Below are 21,396 nucleotides of genomic sequence, written 5' to 3'. Positions count from 1 at the left end.
TCAATAACTATAGCACTGTCCCGCCTGAAACTTATTTTCCAAATACTATACATATATGAGATGGTTTTAGACGTATTTCATCGAATATGAGACAGTTAGATATTTAACAGTAAACCCTTGAAAATCAAGTTTTTGTCGATTTTTGACGTGGAATTTCTGGAAGCCCATGTTAACCTTATGAGAAATGAAATTATTGAATCTTAACAGCTGTTTCAATTAAACAAGTTGGTTCTGTTCTGTGATGTTCAATAGCATTAAAGTTACAAGGATTACCAACAGGGTGCAGCACTAGCACTATTATTTCTTTTACATTTATGACAACAGCTAATTTGCAACCTGGAGGCGAGTGAGCGTAGCGAACGAGCTAACCTGAAGGCAAGTGAGCGTAGCGAACGAGCTAACCTGAAGGAAAGTGAGCGCAGCGAACGAGCTCCAACATACAGGTGAGTGAGCGTAGCGAACGAACTTCAACCAGGACGTGATTGAGCCATGCAAACGAGATCAGATAGTAAAAATAAAAGTAAGCCTACCGTTATAGGATCGACCGGCAGACACAGAGGTAATTTAACCTTTTATTGATTGTCATACCGATCCGGAACAACAAAAAACAACATAAAATGAAGCTATGTATAATAGTTTGGCCAGCATATCTTAAAATATGCAAACCAACTGCTGTTCGTTATATAAGAAGGTTTCAACTGAATATTATAAGATCCCCGTGCGTAGAACGGGTACACAGCTAGTTATTCATAAAACAAATCCTACGAGTTTATATTGTTACTTCTGTATTACGGCACTGAATTACTCTACGACTCATTGTATACTCTATGTACATTGACTACAACGTGTGTAAATAGTAGCCGGTGTCGTGGGTAACCGTCCGTGAGATGGTGGATTTCACGCCAAAATCACAAATTGTCTTCTAATCCTGCCTCCAACTAGAGGTTTATCAGCTGTTTTATTTGCCTTTATAACCCTTTTAAATGCTACGTTTATATAATTTAACTTTTTTACAGCTTCAACAATTTTTATCCAAAATAGAATGAAAACTGATCATGTAATAATTACCAAAACGTCTGCCACACTATCGTTGTCAAACTATTCAATCGTTGCAACAGCTTTGAGACCATCACCTCAATGGTCGTCTAGCAAGAGCTCTATGACCTATTGCCCAAGTTATGAAAGCCTGGTCAAAATGTTGCAGGAAACCTCAGCAATGAAGTGTGGGAAGCGTTTTCCGCAATGGTTGCCGCACATTGGACATTGCTTTCCGATAAAAAGCAACATCCGTGCAGGAACTGTCCAAATGTGAATTCCCTTGTCACGGCACTGCATTGTGGGTTACATCATAGATGACTGGGGAAGGTTGCGAAACCATTAAACGCTAGCTCAGGACCGATCGGGGAAATCGGAGGTGAACAGGGCTCAGTTCGTCAGAATTCGTGATGTTTTGCAGATATTTCGGGGTGGTCTCGAATATTGTAACATCACAGTAAGCATAAGTATCAATGGTCAACCGAAAAAGTTACTAAACGTCTCTTAAGAGGTTTAGCGTGGACCCACTTGTGTAAATGTGTGAGATGATATCAATGATTTTTGGTTTTCTAATTCTTATTGAATTTCACGGGTTCTTTTCAGTGCCTTAAAGATCCACAGGAAAATTTTTTGTCGTCGGTACTAATCAGCAAAATCGAAACATATCTCCTTGGAAACGGGTTAGCATGATTACTGATCACTATAGTTACTGTACCTGATCTTTGCATATCTCAGTGGGGGTTTTAAAGGGGAATTTTTTCGCCAAATTGTAAAAGTTATTCCTTTTAAACTTAGGATATAATTTCTGGCAATAACAATTCAAAATCAACTCTCATCTCAAGGAAGGAACACCTAGTTAATTCTTTTCGTCAAATGTCCATAGTTATTCCTTTTAAACTTAGGCTAAAATAATTTCCTGCAATGGCAATTATTCAAAATCAACTCTCATGTACACATTGATCAACGCAATCCAAAATGACTATAGGTTAGATCCGGGAATACTATCTTCAAATTTGTATGGAAATCCTAGTTTTTTATTTGTATTTGGATTGGTAATACATTCGCAGTTGTAATTATACCACAAGAGATGCTGTTTTTACTGCTATCCTTCATTCGCATCTGTGCTGGAATTAGAGAACTTGTTTACAACTAAAACAATTGCTTGCAAAAATTCGTTCACCCCATGAATATTTAAATTTTAAATGCAAGCAACACTGGACCTAGGTTTTGGCATTAATTTTATCTTGATGTGTGACTTTGGTGGAACTCAGTTCAACTACCTGAGCTATCAATGAAGATGATTCTTCTTACCCATCATTCTTCAGCAGCGATCAGAATATATTGAGACCGTGAGAACTGCTGATCTGTTTGCAGACATTCAGACTGACACAATCCTTCCTCAGCATTGCTGCAGCAGCTCTGGACCCGCATCAGCGTTAGTTTGTGTTCGCTTTCACTAGTTTCTGTAATTAACATACGATCAGTCTGCCGCATTCCTTCTTTGTGTGATCGTTTCTCCGTGATGTGAACGAAATGTCCACTATTGAACAATTTTACAACATTACAGAGCACATTTTTCGTTAATGTTCTGTTTTTTAGAGAAATGCCAGCTGATAATCATTCACTTAGGATACTGAAGTAGAAATTGCATCAAGATGACCAACTGTAATCAGTCTTGAACTCAAATGGAGCCCAATAGAAAACCCTCTGAAAGATACAAATGTTGAAGTACTACTAGTATTTCATCTTTTGGTCTTCCATGCTTTGATAGTTGATGGCTATATAAATTTATAGTTTTTAATAAGTTTTCTGTTCAGTTTGGTATGATTGAAAAGCAGGTGACTAAGAATGAAGCCGGCAGTTTACCGCAGCAATGGGGGCTCAATGAACTAAGCTCTTTGGTTAAGAGGCTATGTTTAACCATAGATAAAACATACTCCCTTGTTTAACTTTGAATAGGTTTTTCCACATCTGATAATACAACACTTTATAACTAGCAGTAATTAACAGCTTGTGCAAACCCCTTTATCAGTATTCGATGATGGAGGAATAACTAATTTATTGGAATGCGTAATCTATCATAGAATATTATCCAAGCGGTCATACTCAAAATGTTTAACAATGTCTGTATTGCCTTCTACGACTGGTAACGAGGCCGTGTATCAATCAAACCAATGATGAACAAGAAAAACCTGTATTTGAGTTTGAACTTTGTACTCAGATGTTGCGATATGATTGGCTCAAAGGTCAAACAGACGCCGAAAGATGAGTTAAGAGGAGGGAATTTGACATGTAATCGTTTAGAACCCATTAAACCTTTCTGGTTATACAAATGGTTGTGCTGCCTTATTCATTCTGAAGGCTGCTAGTTCGATTTAATGTGGAACTGATTTTGAATCAGTTGATGGACTTTCATTAATGATACAGTAGTAAAACACAGTTGTCGACGACTTAAAAACAACAAAATTAGGGTTTGGGGTGAAAAAATTGTGAGAAATGATAACCATGTTTAAAACAATAAACCCAAGTAAAACATACATCCTAACGTAATGAAATCGTAGCCTATGTCTTATGTCATTGAAGGGGATATTAAAAAAAAATTACCGGTACGAGTATCATCCTTTTAAACAATCTTTATAAAAATGGAAAATTTAATGAGAAGTAGAAATATTGAAAAATTATGGTCCCAAAGTACTTGAAAGTTGTCATGTTTTCTTTTAATGATGTAATTAGTTGTTTTGCGTAGCATATGTAATCTTTGGTTGTACACAGATCAATACAAACTATTACATTTTTTATTGTATTGCTAACCACGAAAAACATTAATTTTTGACAGTTCACTAAGAGAAAATTTGTATTCTCTTCTTATTTAATGAAAGGGACAATACTTACTTTAATCATGAATTCTGATCGTACAGAATCATATGCGCAAGTAAACTCTCCGATTTCAAACAAATTAAATTATTCTACAATTATGAGTAAATTCTTAATCAGCATGTACGTAATTTTAAATTTACGGTAAGTAAATTAAGGTACGTCTACTAATACTTGAATCATATTTAAAGAGGCCGACAACCTTTTAAAAAAAATAGAATTCTGTTGCCTCACAGGATGGTAAATACTATAATAGATAAAGTGCTTATCGTCTTGTTAGTTAACCGTATTAAATAATTCATTTTAATTGTATGTTTTAAGGGTTATTAGAGGTGAATTAATACAATTTTAACAATATCATTCTCTTTGGTGTTCAACATTATTTTACCCGTATCAACATAGTTCGCAGCACCTTGAAACGCCACTATTACCCAACATTGGTGCGTATCCAAAATAAAAGTAAAAGCGCGATACAGGTTCTCCTTGGTACCCTACCTGGTGTATAGGTGCAGCTGTAGACGCTACGCACACAACATTACACTCTTCGCTTACCGGTATCATTATTGTCGCTTCTTTAAAATATTTACAGTCTTACACTTCTCGTCATCGTCCTGTGCTGTATATGGGTTTTAGCGAATTTTCCATATAGGAAATAAGCTATTACTGTAGTTATGGCAATACCTTGATCTGGAACCTATTTACCTAAATTGAAACCTAATTGGAAACAGAAAAGTGCTTCGTTAAGCAAACTGAACAAATCTGACCTCACAGGAAGAGATAAAGAGTTCGTATTCCTAAATTTGTTTCGTGATTTAAGAGGCGCAAGCTTGTCCCAGCGTGCGTTTGCTATAGTAGCAAGCAAAATAACCAGGACTGGTCAAGTCGCCATGGGTTTCAAGTAATCTGCTACAATTTTGTTTCAAATGGCAAGCTTGGCCAAGCGCACCATTTTACTTGCCCAAGCGTGCCTCCAATGTAAACGCAGCCTAACACAAATGCTTTATATTCTCCCAATGAGCATTACGTATTCCTTGTACGTAAGTCGATTGATTAAGTCCGGTGGTGTGTGAGTCCATCAAGTGTCGGAAGCTGGACTAAGATGCCGACAACTTTCTACACTTTCGCTCCAGCGGGATGCTGTGCAAGTTGCTCTGGATGCCATTGGTTCAGGCAACTTGACGTTTGCTTTTCTAGTTTGAGCATTAAATCAAAAGGTTTGATTCTACGAAGTCTATAGCTTTTGGTGTTTCCAAATTAATAAGACCATAGACAAAAAAGACTTAACAGTGATCAATGAGTAGGTTTAATAAACAGCTGATCTTAGTCTCACTCCATAATGTTTCACACTGAATGCATGATTGTCTTTAAATACATACACAAACTTTGACTCTCATATTCTAGGTGATAGCATAGTGATACCTAATGCTAATGATTGAAACAGACTATCTAGATCCTAAGTTATGTCGGGTTCCCAATTAGAGAATGTTGAAGTATGTGCTGCATTTGTGAATTATCAGATGCAAATTATAAGAGTAATGGCAAAGAAATTTATTAACCTATAAAATTAAATGACTTTCAAAGCTGCTTAGAAGTTTCTTTGCTAAAAAAAACATAACATAAATCAATTATCTGGCCTCTTCGAGATGGATTTTCAAACAATTGAATTTATGAACTTCAATTGTATTGAGTTCGCTAATAGTTAAATGTTTATAAAACAAAATTAGAGCGTTTCTGGGAATGTACTTGAATTTCTGGGAATGAAATACTTAATGTATTTTTAATTGTCTTGACCTAAGAAACAAATTCACAAGTTTTGTCTACGGATTTCTTATACACCCTGTATAATTTATGTAACTACGCGAAAATTAATCTACAAGTTAGTTCTGTTAAACATGCATCGCTTACAAGGTCAAGTAGAATTTTATTGGACGTGTTTCCGATGCAAATCCTTTGCAGACAGGACTGGATCGTCTCAGACTGTTCTTCAGGTCAAGGATTATCTACAAGGATAATTGGATTTGTAATTAATTCTCTGATATTGCGCAACCAACACTGAAGAAGATTGGATATCCAGTCGGAAATGGGAAACATTATACACTCAGTGCGCAAAGGATACGTGTTCCTTGAGGGTAGACGGACGGAGTGACCTTGCAGAGGGATTGACTGGTTAACAAAACTATTTGATCAACAATAGTTCAAGAGCATTTAATCATGAAGTTTAAGTGAAATCAAACGGTATCAGCAATCTGACCCATTCTTTCTTCCATTAGCTCAACAACCCTTATCGTGGGCAGGTGGTAGGAGTAACTATGAAATGTTATGGGAAAATCACAAAAATTTCAATAACTTTTTAACCATATTTTTACAGAATTTGAGGTTGTACTTAAATTGTTAGGTGTTAAAAGGGCTATAAAATACTAAATTTGAGTCTAAACTGTTCTAACCTTTTTTTGTGAAAAATCAATTTTTCCGTTATTTTATAGATTCTAATCGGAAAATCACAGTTAAAAATCAAAATTTTCTAAGAATCTAAATTTTGCCAAGAGATACTATGGATTAGTACAAATACCAAATCAACAATGCCTCATAACAATATGACTACCTGGTGTAGGCTCTAGCGTACACATTCACACACTCAGACACAACTTCGAAAACTACTTTTTTGCTTCAGGAGGACCCAAAATGGATATTCCCACCCAAAGTTCAAACTCGAAAATGTTGACGAAAACAATGCCTTCTCCATATGTAAAGGGGAGAGAGTAAAAAACAAAATATATATCAACAACAACCCATACCATAAGTCTACTTTCTTCATGAACCCTATAAACTCTTGGATCATGAGCTGCCTTCGATTGTTTAAAGATTCTGGAATCTTTCAGGAAGAGCCGAATCCGTAGATTCCTCGACTTCAAAGAGCACTCCCCGCACGGACTACTCAATGAGAATTCCAGCCGGTGTTTTTTATCCCGTTAAACTTTCGAAAGGGTTAGTTAAAGTTGACATATATGGTGCGGTGGGACATAATGATCCAGAGTACCCGAGTATCCCACAATTAGTGTTAGTGCGTGCGACCCACATTGGAGCCCAACGTGACTGGACAAGGACGTCTTGTTGCCGGTGAGATGATAAGAGTGTGGTAGGTGATGAATATTGTAGCTTCTGTAAGAAGATTATGAGGTAGGTTGTGGATATTGTAGTCTTGGATAAGAGATGTGAGGTAGGTTGTGGATATTGTAACGTCTGTGGATAAGAGATTGTGAGGTAGGTTGTGGATATTGTAGTCTTGGATAAGAGATCGTGAGGTAGGTTGTGGATATTGTAACGTCTGTAGATAAGAGATCGTGAGGTAGGTTGTGGATATTGTAGTCTTGGATAAGAGATCGTGAGGTAGGTTGTGGATATTGTAGTCTTGGATAAGAGATCGTGAGGTAGGTTGTGGATATTGTAACGTCTGTAGATAAGAGATCGTGAGGTAGGTTGTGGATATTGTGAAATCTGTGGATAAGAGATCGTGAGGTAAGGTTTGGATATTGTAACGTCTGTTGATAAGAGATCGTAATGTAGGTTGTGGATATTGTTACGTCAATGGATAAGAGATCATGAGGTAGGTTGTGGATATTGTAACGTCTGTGGATAAGAGATCGTGAGGTAGGTTGTGGACATTGTAACATCTGTGGATAAGAGATCGTGAGGTAAGGTTTGGATATTGTAACGTCTGTGGATAAGGGATCGTGAGGTAGGTTGTGGGTTTTGTAACGTCAATGGATAAGATATCGTGAGACAGGCTGTGGATATTGTAACGTCTGTGGATAAGATATCGTGAAGTAGGTTGTGATTTTGTAACATCTGTTGATAAGAGATCATGAGGTAGGTTGTGATTTTGTGCCATCTGTAGATAAGATACAATGGGGTTGGTTGGTAATATCACATCATTATTGATAAGAGATCAACCTTTTATTAAGTAAGGGTCTTTTGAATGTCAATTACATTGTAATTGAACGTAATTACATGTCAGCAGATAGTCCTATTGGTATGTGTGCAGTGATCAAAAGGTATAAAGAAAGTGAAGTACTGTCATGGTAGGCATACCTATATTTCACAAATGGAACAGATGGCTATGACTATCGTCATAAAATAGTACGGACTGCCGGTCTCGAACTGAAGATTTCTAATGGTCATCAGCGAAAGACTCTCTACTGAGCTATTATAGTGTCCAGTAAATTCAGGCCTCGAAGAAGACTAACTTCCAACTGTTTGGAAGCAGCATGGATGCAACTTGAGTTTGTCCTCAAAGGATTATTCATTATTTGTGAGATTAGTTTCCTGTTGTGCTAACAGTGATCTGTTATCTAAGTGGCCTTGTACTCTCCATGATAATCAAGGTTGCCTCATCGCATACCGCAAGTGACGAAACTGATACATATACATACATTATCAACCAGTTTGCCTCTCTGCACGTGGACATCAGAATGTGGAAGGTACGGCCGATTCTGCGAATATGTGAAAAACTGGAATCGAAGCTCTCTCAGCGATAAGTAATGGTGCAAGACTATTGTTGGGTTGTCGATTGGAGTGGTTATTTTTTGCTTAACGTATCATGGTTTTGTTACTTGAAAATATTAGTTGTAAAACTGGAAAGCAAAAATATATTTGTAGAGATACACAATTATCTCTATATGTTTAACTCATGAAATGTTTGTTTCAGAAGTTTAAATCATTTTCACAAACTTCAGAAAATTGCTTGTTGTTAGTTAACTATTTTGATGATTTTGGTAATAGAACCCAAATATACTCATTCAGTTTATGTAGAACCCTAGTTCCAAAAGTCCTGAAACTCTTACAAAAAGATTACGTCTCAACAACTATTGTTTAGTAAACTGTGTTTATTTACGACAATAATCATTGTTGACATGAATAGGCTACGCAACTGCTGTTGTAACCCAAATGGGATATGAGTGTTTGGATAAGTGAGAAGCCCATGTGGTTTTGTTAGCGTGTATCAACCGTATCTTTAGTAAGCCAATGTATTAGAAGCCCAAACAAATACAGCTGTGTGTCAAAAAGCTAGTTGCTTTTCTCAGGACCGAACAAGCGCCCTTCAACAGACGAGAACCATAAACACGCAGCTATCTAATTGCGAGCAGAACAAAGATATGGATTCTGCCTACACCTTCCTATCATGTAAAACCTAATAATTACATGTGTTTACTGCTTGTTACTCCGCCCACAAGGTCATACTATCAACACCAGACTACAACCATAGATTAAAAGAAGTTACAACTCGCAGTTTTTGCAAGCCTCATATCCAAGGACGTTTGGCGTTATCGGTTCTATCAGATGCAGCCGCGCCGTAGTAGCCTATCTCGGCATCTGGAGAAAGTATACGACCTCCGAAGGCGTCTCTAGTCCAGATCAGTTCACTTTGAGACACATACGGAGTGAGAGCATTGTCTATAAGGTCTTCAACGCCCCAGGCCATGATGAATTTTAAACGGCATGCGTTGCTTTAACTGCCGTAACACATGGTTGTTCTTTATAGACTCTGTATTCTATGCTCTGTATGACTCTGTACTTAGAATGGCGAGGAACTTCACAATCAAATCTTTTGTTCATGAGAGTGTTAATCGTTTGAATTAAGGTACCCAATTCTTCCTGTTCTAAACGTTTACACAGTGCACTTTATCCACGATCTAAGTAAAGACCTGGTGGTTTAGACTAATTTGTGGCATCATTATGGTTAACCGCAGCTCTCGAATGCTCAAACAGCGATAATAGAATAACGACTTAACAATTTAATTTAGGTAGCCGGGGTAGTAAGTTTTCCTAAGTATCAAACTGTTATAAAAATTATCATCACAGTTTACAGTTTTTAGAAACATTAACGATTGCTATTTGAATGGTACTAAGTTGACAGTTTTTATTTGCTCAACTACTATGGAACTTTCTTATTAGCTTGCTGACATAATTTTTTCTTGGGCACGGTGCACACAATCTAAAGAATACGTGAAAGCATTGTTTCAATCTTACCAGGTTTACTTTGGAAAATCTCTAACATTGGTGTTCTGGCACTTGTTTTTTCTGCGATGTTGTGGGTTATTTAAAAGAGAACTAGGCAAGTTCTTTCAAATTATTCCGTTCTACTATTGTTTAGAATTTGTCCATGAACATTATTATTAAAGATTGTTTGTACATCGCGAAAGCTGTTGCGTATCTATTGACCAACAAGTTGGTTTATCACACGGATGTTGCTTCAACACCGGTAGTGATCTTGTGTGATATGTAAGTGCATTTGGTGGTTGTACGCAAACACATACACTGGTCACAATCTGGGATCAATGCTAGATAATGCACCTCGATTACATTATCACATCAGAACGGAATGTTGCAGTGTACGACCAGTTTGAGTTTATGACGACTACCTATCAAACCTGTAGCAATGTCTAGTTTCATCCATCATTGAATCTAAGAATTGAAGCTTTTCTGTGATGACGCTAATAAAAATCAAGTAAACATTTCTGATCTGCAATTTCGGGTTTTTTGGGGATTCGCGATGGTTGTGTGTACCCCAAAATGCTATTAACCCCCTAATAGCGGTCCCTGAATTTAGAACGTCACTGACTGTCTTCAGTTGTATATTCTTTGACTGTAGATACATTTCCCAGTAGTATACAGGCCTTTTTCCATGAAAAACGCTCTTATAGTAAACACCTAGTTTACAGACAAGTAACGCTATATACTATAGAGACTTATTCATATGACAGGGTGGTCAAGACTGAAAGTATATCTACTACAGTATATCAAGTCAATGGCACTGCATATTAAAATGTGCACATTCGTCATGATCACTTAAAACTATTCATCTTAAATAGTAGTTGATCAAAATGTGTTCAAAACTCCAAACATTCATTCACAATTTGTATTCTACTCCTTGAGATTTACTTTGGAATAATACTTGACCCAAATTCTTCAACTCAGCTACAAACTGTGCAATAAGTTTCACCAACTGTAGTCGACTCTAGGCTCTATACTTGCTACACAACTAGAGCAGAAAAGTAGTAAAACGCTATCTCAGATACCATATATCAAGTTTTGTCCTCGTAAGGTCAAGGAGATCATGTTACCACAGAGTAACTTTATGCTACGTTGGATTGTAATTTTTTACCCACATGGAAAACACCTAACCTCTCAGTACATCTTACTGTATTACGTGTTGCTACAGATTTCTACAGTCTATACGATTCGAAACTGTTTTAATGGCGGCATTCCACCCCGAGCACATACCTTTAAAGGTGTAGTGGGTGTCTTTGGAGACCTTAAGGTCAACGGGAATGTGGGTGACCCACAAACCTTGACCCACAATGTGGGACACTACTGGATCAGTGTGGGGATGAATGAAGTGGGTTGTATAAGATATTTAATTAAAATTCTCAACTTTCGCTCATAGTTGATTGATATTGTAAACAGGTTCACTATGAGTAAATACAAAGGTTTTTTAAAATCCTAGATTAGTAACCAAGCTATTTAGTGAAGTTAGTTCTCTGTATCAATACCAACTTAAAATATAAGTTATTGTTCTTTCCATCGAAGAAAGATTATTCATCAAATTTTTTTTCTCTTAAACCTATTTACCAACTGAGCGGTCGATGTTTGAAGTTTCAACAATCAAATATATACTTAAAAAAAGCTCTTGGTTGTTGAAATTTGTTTGGTAAACTAGTTTGTGGAAAGCTAGACATTTATTTGAAAAGCTTATATTCAATTACCTAGTCAGCCAAAAATTATTCAAAAAATCACATCTAATCTATGGTATAGCCATATCTATCAAAAGCTTACTTTAACTGTAGCCAGCCAGCTTGGAGCTTAGCCAGCCAGCCAAAGCCTAATTAAAAGTATTGAACTAGATCTAGTAGCATTAAACATTTATAAGTGTTGAAATAAAGTATTGATAATGTTAGATATTTTACTGTAGACGTTTACACAACATTTGTGACAAACTGGCATGTTTTCAAGCATACCTAGCTAATGAGGTCTTAATCTACATTGATCTACATATTATAAACATCCTCTGTACATACATTTAGTTAACAGAGGATTACGACATCCAACTTAAGTTATGTGAAAGTTAATATTGTTTGCAAAATCCGACGATCTATATGTCTGATTTAAAATCTGTCAATTTATATGTTTGAGAGATTTTATGACAGATTATTTTATGATTTCTTAAATACAAGCTATCTCTATACCGTGCTTTGCAAGGGGAAGAAAATATGACCTAGGCAGTCATTACCTTGTATTAGTGGTGTTTATGTGTGCTTAAAAATACAGCAACTCTTTGATTTAATTTGAAAAGATCAATGATTTATAAGTGTAAACCTACTATCAAAACTACTTTTGATGTCAATAGATCCAAAAGAATATGACAACATACCTTAGAGTAGTATAAACATCAGTTAGCTATATCTACTTGATATTGATGCTTCATGAATGAGATGTTGGTCAAGCCTCTTTACATTTAGCTTACTAACCTATATAAATCACAAATGAAACTGCGAGCATCCTGCAAAACCATTGATAAAACGTTGGTTAGTCTATGACAAAACGTATACAAACTTTCTTTAACCAAACATAAACCTTTACAAAATTATGCACATATTTCCTCACAAATATATTTTTTTTTTTTTGTAAATAAACAAACACCAGATAGTTGCATAGGCCAGCTGATTCATTAAATAAATTAAATCATTTAAACTTTGAAAGCATGTCAGACGTAGCCCTTTAGAAATCGGCCTGTAGGGTAAAGCCCATAAGAGATTTGTCCATACTAATAATTTTCGGCAAATCTACTCACTGAAGCTTCATTATTCCTATATTTTTAATTGGTAAATGACCTTAACCGTTTGGATAAAATTTGATTGTAATAAGGATTTGGTTTGTGATTCGGAGGATTTTCACTCTTTAAATACAACTAAACCACCCACAGTGGGGAGCGAGCTGGTCTAGTGGTTAGAGCGCAGGACTTCGGTTCCAGAGGTCCCAGGATCAAATCCCACCAAATCACCAAATGGATTTTATCCATGTGCCATGTAATAATGCCGCAACCCCTAGGTCTAGCCAGAAGTAATGCGAAGAAAACTCCGGGCTTGTGCCTATTATAGCGTCCTAGGACAAAAAAAATACACCCACAATGGGGTAAAAAATAGGAATTTAAGAGAGATTAGTAAATTAATGATGAGGCATCTTAACGTTACCTATAAAAAAATAGCTATCAATTGATTAATTATTTCATTTTAGGTACAAAAATAGACATGCAACTGATCCAAAAATGAGTTGATCACAACATCAACATTAAGAATCTACAAGACTTAAAGTTAACTTGAATCAGTTGTACTTTAACTAAAATGTTAAAATTTACTGCAGAAAGTATATTTATTTAACTAGAATTTACAGATTAAAATTGACATCAAGATATTCTATTGTTAAAAGTTTTGATATGTTAACAACCAATGTAACAATTTATATAAAAAATTTCACTAAAGTCTAGCTGATTCATTGTGTCTTAACCAATTTTTTTAACGATAGGGATATTCTATTAAATTTGGTCCAGATTCTAATGCTACTTTAATATTTTAATCCTATTAAGAATTAGAATCACCATATTATTCACAGGGTGGGTGGTCGATCCGCGAGTTTCAATAAATGTCACACTGCTTTTCAATGAATGTTTGTTATTATGCTACAATACTGGTACACTTTCCCTTATAAAATATTCACCTTTCTCTTCAATTGGTGTCTACTTTTCCACTAATACTCTAATAAAAGGTCTGGTAGTGAGCCAAGTATCGTGAAGTATAATTCAACATTACTACTTAGTTATGTAGTCATGATCTTGGACTAATGATGGTCGATCAAAAAGACTGTATCCTTATGCCATATGTTAATGTATTTTGAACGCTTTGTTGTGATAAGTCAACCTTAAATGTACTACTCTAATTATTGCTGAAATCAATAAAGTGGAATTTTTAAGCGTTATTTTAAACAGCAATTTCATTTACTTTAATTGCCCAGGTGCTTCAATGAGGGCTTTTATTTTATTGCTTTCACAGGTAGTAGTTTTGCTTGAATGGCTTTGTTATTGGCTACAGATTTGTTATTTCCTATTGTTGTATTGCTTCAGGCACCACTTTGACTCATGGATAGTGATGAGTCATCGGGGTATTTAACCTTGTTTTGAATGAAACCCAGGCAATTGTGGTCTCTTTAGAGTTTGGTACCTTGTAAACATTAGGATTTTATTCGAAACAAATAAAAAAAAGTTGTAATTCTTTTAACTTTTGTAAATTAAGTACAGTTAAACAAACCAAATTAAAATTAAAATATTTGTTTATTTAGTTATGCTAGCAATAAATTATCTCTTTTTGCTTTGACTCTTAGTTTGCTTTCGTCTCAAGTTACATTATAGTTTTAATTTTGCATACAATTTTGTAAATTCCCAACCCATGATCACAAGGTAATGAATATACTTTTTCACCACTCTATGATGTTTTTGGCTGTATTACATACGTTAATTGGTGGCTGAAAGTTACGTTTTGCTGGCCATGCCAGCTGTCATCGTAATTTGGGGACCGAGCAGGTTTTTATTGGCCGGGGCCGCAAAATCAACTGTCCGCTTACTTACTTAAAACATGAATGCATTTTAAATACAAAATCAAAACCCATAGCAATGCAATCTCTCGAGCCGGCAAAACCTCATTTTCGGCCCTAGGTACGAAATATACTATTTCAACAACTTTTAACCATCTCTTCAGCTGATTATGTGTTAAGTACAAAAATTATCTTAACATTTAGTAGCTTCGTGAATTTAACCGTTGAATTTTGATATTTTAGGTAGATTTCACATCCTATTGGGGAATGTGAAACTTATTTCGGTACATGGGGATGGGGTCCATCTATAAAGACAAGGGGGGGCTGTAAGACCTATAGGTTAACCAAAATTAAAAAATCATGCAAAAAACAATAAATTTTCAATACATAAAGCAAATTTAGTTACAATCATTTTTTAAATCGACCATTTTGTACTTAAATCTTAAAGATTTTCATGGGAAAAACCCAGAACCCCCTTTTTACTGAAGGTTTTTTTTTCTCAACCCCCAGTCTCCCCTGCTCCCCTTATGGAGCAGTTAGCTCCCACATGTTTTGATGTGCATTTCATGTCTGTTTAAATTGACTGAAGCATTATCGGGCATGAAATAAGCCTTAACTGTCTTCACCGGTTCATATATAAATAATTTATCTAGTATGCTTCATTTGTTATTCACACTTTCCTGTTTGTTCTCAGGTGGAGAATGTACGAACTGCGTAGATGATGGTCCAGCCCTCAACAGATGGACGATGCCTCTTCTGAAACTGGGGGAGAAGAGATATTATCTCGGCATCTTCTTCAAGGTAAACTTTAATAAAACATGGGTTGTGATATTGTTTTTTGAACTGTTCATATACATGGTCACAACAAATATGTGTGTAAACAAGACTGTCTTTTAGTTTAGGGAGGGGGAGGGTGGCTAAAGAGATTCTGAGAGACCCATCCTTTAGGGAATTTCCCATATAAGGTTTACATTGTAAACTTTTCTCTGATATAAATAGAAACTTGTTCAAGCGTTATTGAACAACAAGCGGACCAAAGCTTCAGGGTTTACATTGTAAATAGTATGTCTACAGTAGCCAAAGTCAATTTATTGGTAAATTTCCCATATAGGGAATACGCCATTACCATAGGTCTCATGGTAAAACCTAAACCGGGACCAATTTATTTTTTCATTATGATGTCTTCAGATTCCAGAGGCTAAAAGCACTATCCTTTCAAATTCATATGTCCAATAACATGATAACTTGATGTAAAATTCATTCAATTTTGATGAAACTTGGTACAAATGTATAAACCCTTGTATTTGAACGAATTCACAAACCAGCATGATCCTCAGAGCCAGCATGAGAAAAGGATTTTATGTGGGGAAAATAGTTTTTTCTCATTTTGGCCTCCAAAACATAAACTTTTGCAAACTCTTTCTAAACCTTTTTTCATCATATTGCAGCTAAAACAGTTGTTTAATTTAATACAAACGTTGCAGGTTTAAGGTAGCTGTTCGCTTCCATTGGCAGAAAAAAATCTCTTTAATCCCTAGGGAATTAAAATCATCTGGAGTCTTATCGATGACGCAGCAGTACATTTTGCTCAATTGTTATCTTCGATTGTAAGCAATCAGTTGTATAGATTGTTTCCAATCGAATGTAATTTATTGTCGCATTGTTTCCGACTAATTAAAATTTGTTTACATTGATTATAAGAAGCTGGATGACACGAGAAAACAGTTTAATGCACTGAAAGCCAAAGAAATTCAAGAAAACTATTTGTATGTAAATATTGGGACATATCAAGCATTATTTTCCTGTAACTTGAAATTGGGTTGAAGAGTCACTTGACGCCTTAGTGATGAATTATACTGTTATTTCATGCTAAGATATTTTTAAAGTGAGGCGATAACACTCATTGGTAACCAAAACTCATTTCTCCCTCTAATATCATGTCTGTATACAAGGTTAAGGAAATAATTTGTTTCTTTAAAGAATTTCCCTAGCGAGTACCATGCCTCTCTTAAAATAAGGTCTCTTAAAAGTTACATTCTCTTAGCTGTTGTCGAGAGGTGAAAGGTTGAAAGAGAAATAAGAGTGCTGCAGGTGTGACTAAACGTGTAATAAAACAAATAAATTTAGAAAACAGTGAAGTTATAAAGGGTGACAACATCAAATAAGAACTTTGAAAAAACAAAGAGCAACAATAGTAAGAAAAAGAGAAAATAGAAAATTAAAAAGATTGAGTTAATGACAAATTAGGTGACTTGATTGTATTACATCTTTATAAGTTTAGTTATATTTTTTACATACTGCTAATGGTATACCTGAAGCACACGCACAGACAGACGCACTCCGATCTTCGTTGTATCCCGCGGTAATCTCCTTGATTTTTCCTCTCAGGTCCTTTAAAAACTCCAAGACTCGTCACCCTTTAAAATATCTTCTTCATTAGACCTTCTCATTGGCAGATTACCGATAGGGTGTGTGGCTTATAGGTTAAAGTTGTTTCTCAGAAGTTAATGGTTAGCCCTACTGGTCATCGCCTAGCTCACGTCAGCTTGGAAAGGAATTTGAAAATCGATGCTCATGCTACTGAACTCTGTTCACGACATCTGATCGGAGTGTAATTCGAACAGAGTGTCTGCGTAGATGATCTTCCCTAATCATACAATTTCCTAGCCAGGGCTCCTCTTCCGCCTAGGCAGACCCAGCATAATAGTGCAAATCTGTTTCTGATTTGTGTAAAAAATATCTAAAGCTGTAAGTTTTAATATTTAATTTTCCTGTTTCAGGCCAACTGGTACAGGGCAGCACAGTATTGTCGCTACCACGGAATGCATCTGGCTTCCATCAACAGTCAAGAGGAGAATGATAAATTAGAAAAACATATAAGAGATTTTGGTAAGCTAGTATAACCATTGTACTAAGCAAAAACCTACCAGTGAGTCAATCAGATATTCTTTTTGGTAATAAAAGATTTGAACCGAATACAATATGTGAAAAAAGTAAACAATACCACACTGACATTGTTATAAATATATATACAATAAATATATATAAAAAAACCTAGAGAAGGAAAGTTAGTTATAGTCAGATCACAACATGTAATTCATGTTTGTCACTTGGTTAAAAAGTCAAAATCTGTACACATTTTGGTTGAGAGATCAGCCCTCTTTTGCCCAAGGACTTAATTTTTGAGTTTTATAATCATTATATTTGTTAGTTGTTATCGTAAACAAGTGCACACTCCTCACAACTTATGTCCCAACATAATAATTTGCTAGATGTCAACTGATGACATATGTTAGTAATGCTTGTCATAGCCATCATTACCAAGCAATTGAGGCTACAAAGTTGCGCAACTGGGTTTACAACACCTAGAAATGTGTTGTAAAACACATCTTTCAGCCAATTCAAATATTAGTTGAAAGAAACTTTTTTAGAATGAAATGAAAAAAATGTATACATGAACAAAATATAGTTGAGACTTGATAAAATATCTAAAAAATTGGTCTGACAAACTCTGTAAACCGACAGTGTGCTAGTTGAATTATAATGTAGACTTGTAAATTGATGCCAAGACTAATAGAAGTAATTTTACATATTACATCAAGGTGCTTATTTTTAGGCGCTGATGAATGAACTATCAGACTAGTTTGAAAGGATAGGAAAAGACTACAAGAGAACATTTTAAAGCATCTAGGGTTGAGATCCTTCATAAAAGGATGATTTTAGTATTAACTACTGTTCGTAATCCAACCTCGCTAAAGCAGATGTGTTTACGCAATGCCAGTTGGTGAGACAGTTGTCTTCACCAATTGTCATCACATGATTGTGGTATTGTCGGAGGCCAGCTGTCCTGTCCGTTGTCCTCAGTCTATTCCCGGAGACAACTCTGACTTTCATGGCAATTGTGAGGGCAGTTGGCAAGGTAATTGGCCTGAAGTGTTAACACGAAGCAAGTCATTTCTCTCCAGTCAGTTGTCTTCCAACAAATCGCCTCACCTAGTCACCTACTGGCATTGTGTGAACACGGTTTTGCTTCAGTGGTGGGTGAAAAAGGTAGTTGGATTATTGGGAATCAATAGTGCTCAGCTGGCCTTGATCATTGGGCTTATGATAAATGGTCCTGATTACAGAAACAGCTGATCTGAGTGAATAATAACAAGCTGCTGGTATCTCACGTGATCTGGCACTCGCACATATCTTCTTTTCATTTTGCATTAAGGGTGCGCTTTACCTCAGCTCGGAAATCTCAGCTCGGGCTTCAGTAGCTATGTTTCACCATTGGACAGCGCTGCGAGAAGCGCTTGCAGACGTTTCCAAGATTACTGTTTTAGAATTAACAAATAATGATAGCTACGCCTAAACGGCTTATAATAGTACAAAAACCAATCTATAGTTCTGCGTTTTTCAAATGTTCAAAAAACGTTTTTTTTTAAGTTAAGGCTAGTTGAAAACACCCTTTTTTCTTGTACTACAACTCAAGTTTATAAGGTATGTATTTAAAATGATTGAAATATAGAAACAAAGAACTATAGAAAATTTCACCCTTTTTTATATGAGACATTAACTTTGATTCTACCTTCAATGTACCAGGTGAAAACAGAACTCTTGCAAACCCTTGCATTCGGTTGCGCGTCAGGGGTAAAGCGCACCCTTAATAAAATAGTCCTCGGTGACTTTTATAAATTTTCAAGAGGATAGAGTTCAAATGCTATAGGTTACTTGAGAAAGGTAAAGACTGGGGCAGTAAGAATTCTTCAGTGAGTAGATTGTAGAAGTCCTCTTCCACCTACTCTCAGAAGTCGTTTAATATCATAGGACGAAATATCAGTTATATGTTTTGTGGCTTTTGTTGTGTATCCATTACACACTGGACACAAACTTTCCCAGAAAAACTGGCTGAACTTCTACATCTTTTCAAAAAATTCCTAACAGTCACTAAGCTTTCCTTGAAAATATAACAGTGATGTAGTTATAAGTGATATTGCTTTGTGATTAATAAAAACATTTTTCCAGGCCTCGGTCATGAGCATTTCTGGACGTCAGGTACGGATCAGGCTGAAGAAGGAACTTTCTTCTGGATGTCTACAGGAAGACCTGTGACATTCACCAATTGGAACACGGGAGAACCAAACAACTTCCGATACGAGAACGGAGAAGAAGAACATTGTCTGGAGCTTTGGAACAGAGATGGCAAAGGTCTCAAGTGGAACGACTCGCCTTGTTCGTTTGAGACGTTCTTTGTCTGCGAAGTGGGACAGTGAGCGACTGATCTGAACGATCTGGCGAATTCTTCCGGTCCAGTGACAAAGTGCTCGGCACGACTTACCAAAGTATCTTAGGACTTGGACCTTAACTCAGGAGTGTCAGTCATACTGAAGAAATTCTGTGAAACGGACTACTTGCAAGTACATATAATTTTTCAAAGCCATAGATGGTCAATCTTTCAAATGTCAAAAACAAATTTAAAAATTACCGTATCTAAATTATCTAAAAAAAATATTTATTGGTGGAAACTCTTACATCACTAAATGCGTCTAATATCCAGTTGTAACTATTAATTTTAGCTGCATTGATAAATTAATTTAACATTATTCAAAACATTTTTGGTTAGTGTTGATATTTAAGATGGCTCTTGTGCTATTAAACTCATGAGTGTACTTGCATAATCTGCATTAATGCAGATTTTTTTGTGATTTGTAAATTTTTAGTTTTTGTACATATAACTTTAAAAACTGTAGGTTATCTAGTGATTTTAGTGAGTTATTTAACATTATAGCAGTGACACTTTACTTCTCATTTAATGACATGTTATGACGTGACATTAGTCGTTCAAACTACTGAGAAGGAAGTTACATAAACAGTTCAATCTCCTGATCATATGTAACAGGTGTTTAACCTGATGAAAGTTGTCTTGGCTGCATTTTTACCCGCAGTAATGTCAGGAAACGTTACACATCTGACATTCTCAATCGGATTAGTTGGATTATTTTTAAATCATCTGTTTGTGTATCCTATGTTGCTTGGATTAATTTTCACCTGACTCTTCTGTATAGTCTTTGTTAGAAAAGCTCAATAAATTATTCTAAATCTTGAAAGTTTTCTTTTGAGAAGAATAGGTCTATAAATTGGCAAAAGGTCTGTGTCCAGTCCAAAGCAGATGTGTGTTTCTCTTTTATTGTAAATTTTGAACATGTAAAAACATTATCAAATTAATTTTGACATTTTGGCTATCCAAAATCAGCAACATACCTAATTGTGGTCTATCTCAATCATGTGTATTTTTGTAAAAGGTGTTGATAAAATAACAAACAAAAAAACAATAATTTCTGTTTTAGCAGTGTACTTTATATTCAGGTTAAAATCTTTAAACCACACAAAACTAAAATAAAATATACAATCATATTTTTTTTATTAGAAAAGACTCCCTTTTTTACTTGTAAAATCTTCAGCTTAGGTTTATTAGTGTTAGACTCTATCAAAATCACAAATCTTGTACAGCCAAACAATGTGTTTGAAAAATATTGTTCACATAAACTTTAGGTTACGTTTTTGTCACTAATCTTGTACATTTGTGTATAGTTTTCTTCTCTCTGTAAAATATCGCATGTTCTGCGTGCTACCTGTACATAAAGTATTAAATAAGTGAATAACAACAGTTGTGTTCCTTTCAATCAATTCACCTTCTTTGACTATTTTAGACTTGAAGTATTTTTATATTAGGTTTTAAGTTTTATTAAACTCATTTAAGCATTAAACTCATCACAAGTTGTTTTTACTGATTTGATGATATTCATTGATTTGCATTTGCATTCACCGCAAAAAATTATTAAATAAAAGCTCCATGAGGGT

At 35.5% G+C, this 21,396-nt stretch overlaps 1 protein-coding gene across 2 annotated transcripts in view; it reads left to right on the top strand.

The window, feature by feature from the left end:
• Positions 1–21,200, top strand: part of LOC129004084 (C-type lectin 37Db) — a 76,964-nt gene extending 55,764 nt beyond the window's left edge. For both annotated transcript variants that reach the window (XM_054432475.1, XM_054432474.1), the window contains exons 3-5: positions 15,245–15,351; positions 17,331–17,439; positions 19,561–21,200. In XM_054432475.1, coding sequence (XP_054288450.1) covers positions 15,245–15,351; positions 17,331–17,439; positions 19,561–19,808 — 464 coding nt within the window. In that variant the 3' untranslated portion in view covers positions 19,809–21,200. The remainder of the gene's footprint in view (positions 1–15,244; positions 15,352–17,330; positions 17,440–19,560) is intronic.
• The last annotated feature ends 196 nt before the right edge of the window (positions 21,201–21,396 follow it).

The sequence above is a fragment of the Macrosteles quadrilineatus genome, unplaced genomic scaffold (assembly GCF_028750875.1).
Source record: "Macrosteles quadrilineatus isolate MER2022 unplaced genomic scaffold, UCM_ALF_1.0 Scaffold_9__3_contigs__length_116548681, whole genome shotgun sequence".
Classification (NCBI taxonomy): Eukaryota; Metazoa; Arthropoda; class Insecta; order Hemiptera; family Cicadellidae; genus Macrosteles; species Macrosteles quadrilineatus.
This window is presented reverse-complemented; position numbering and strand designations above follow the sequence as displayed.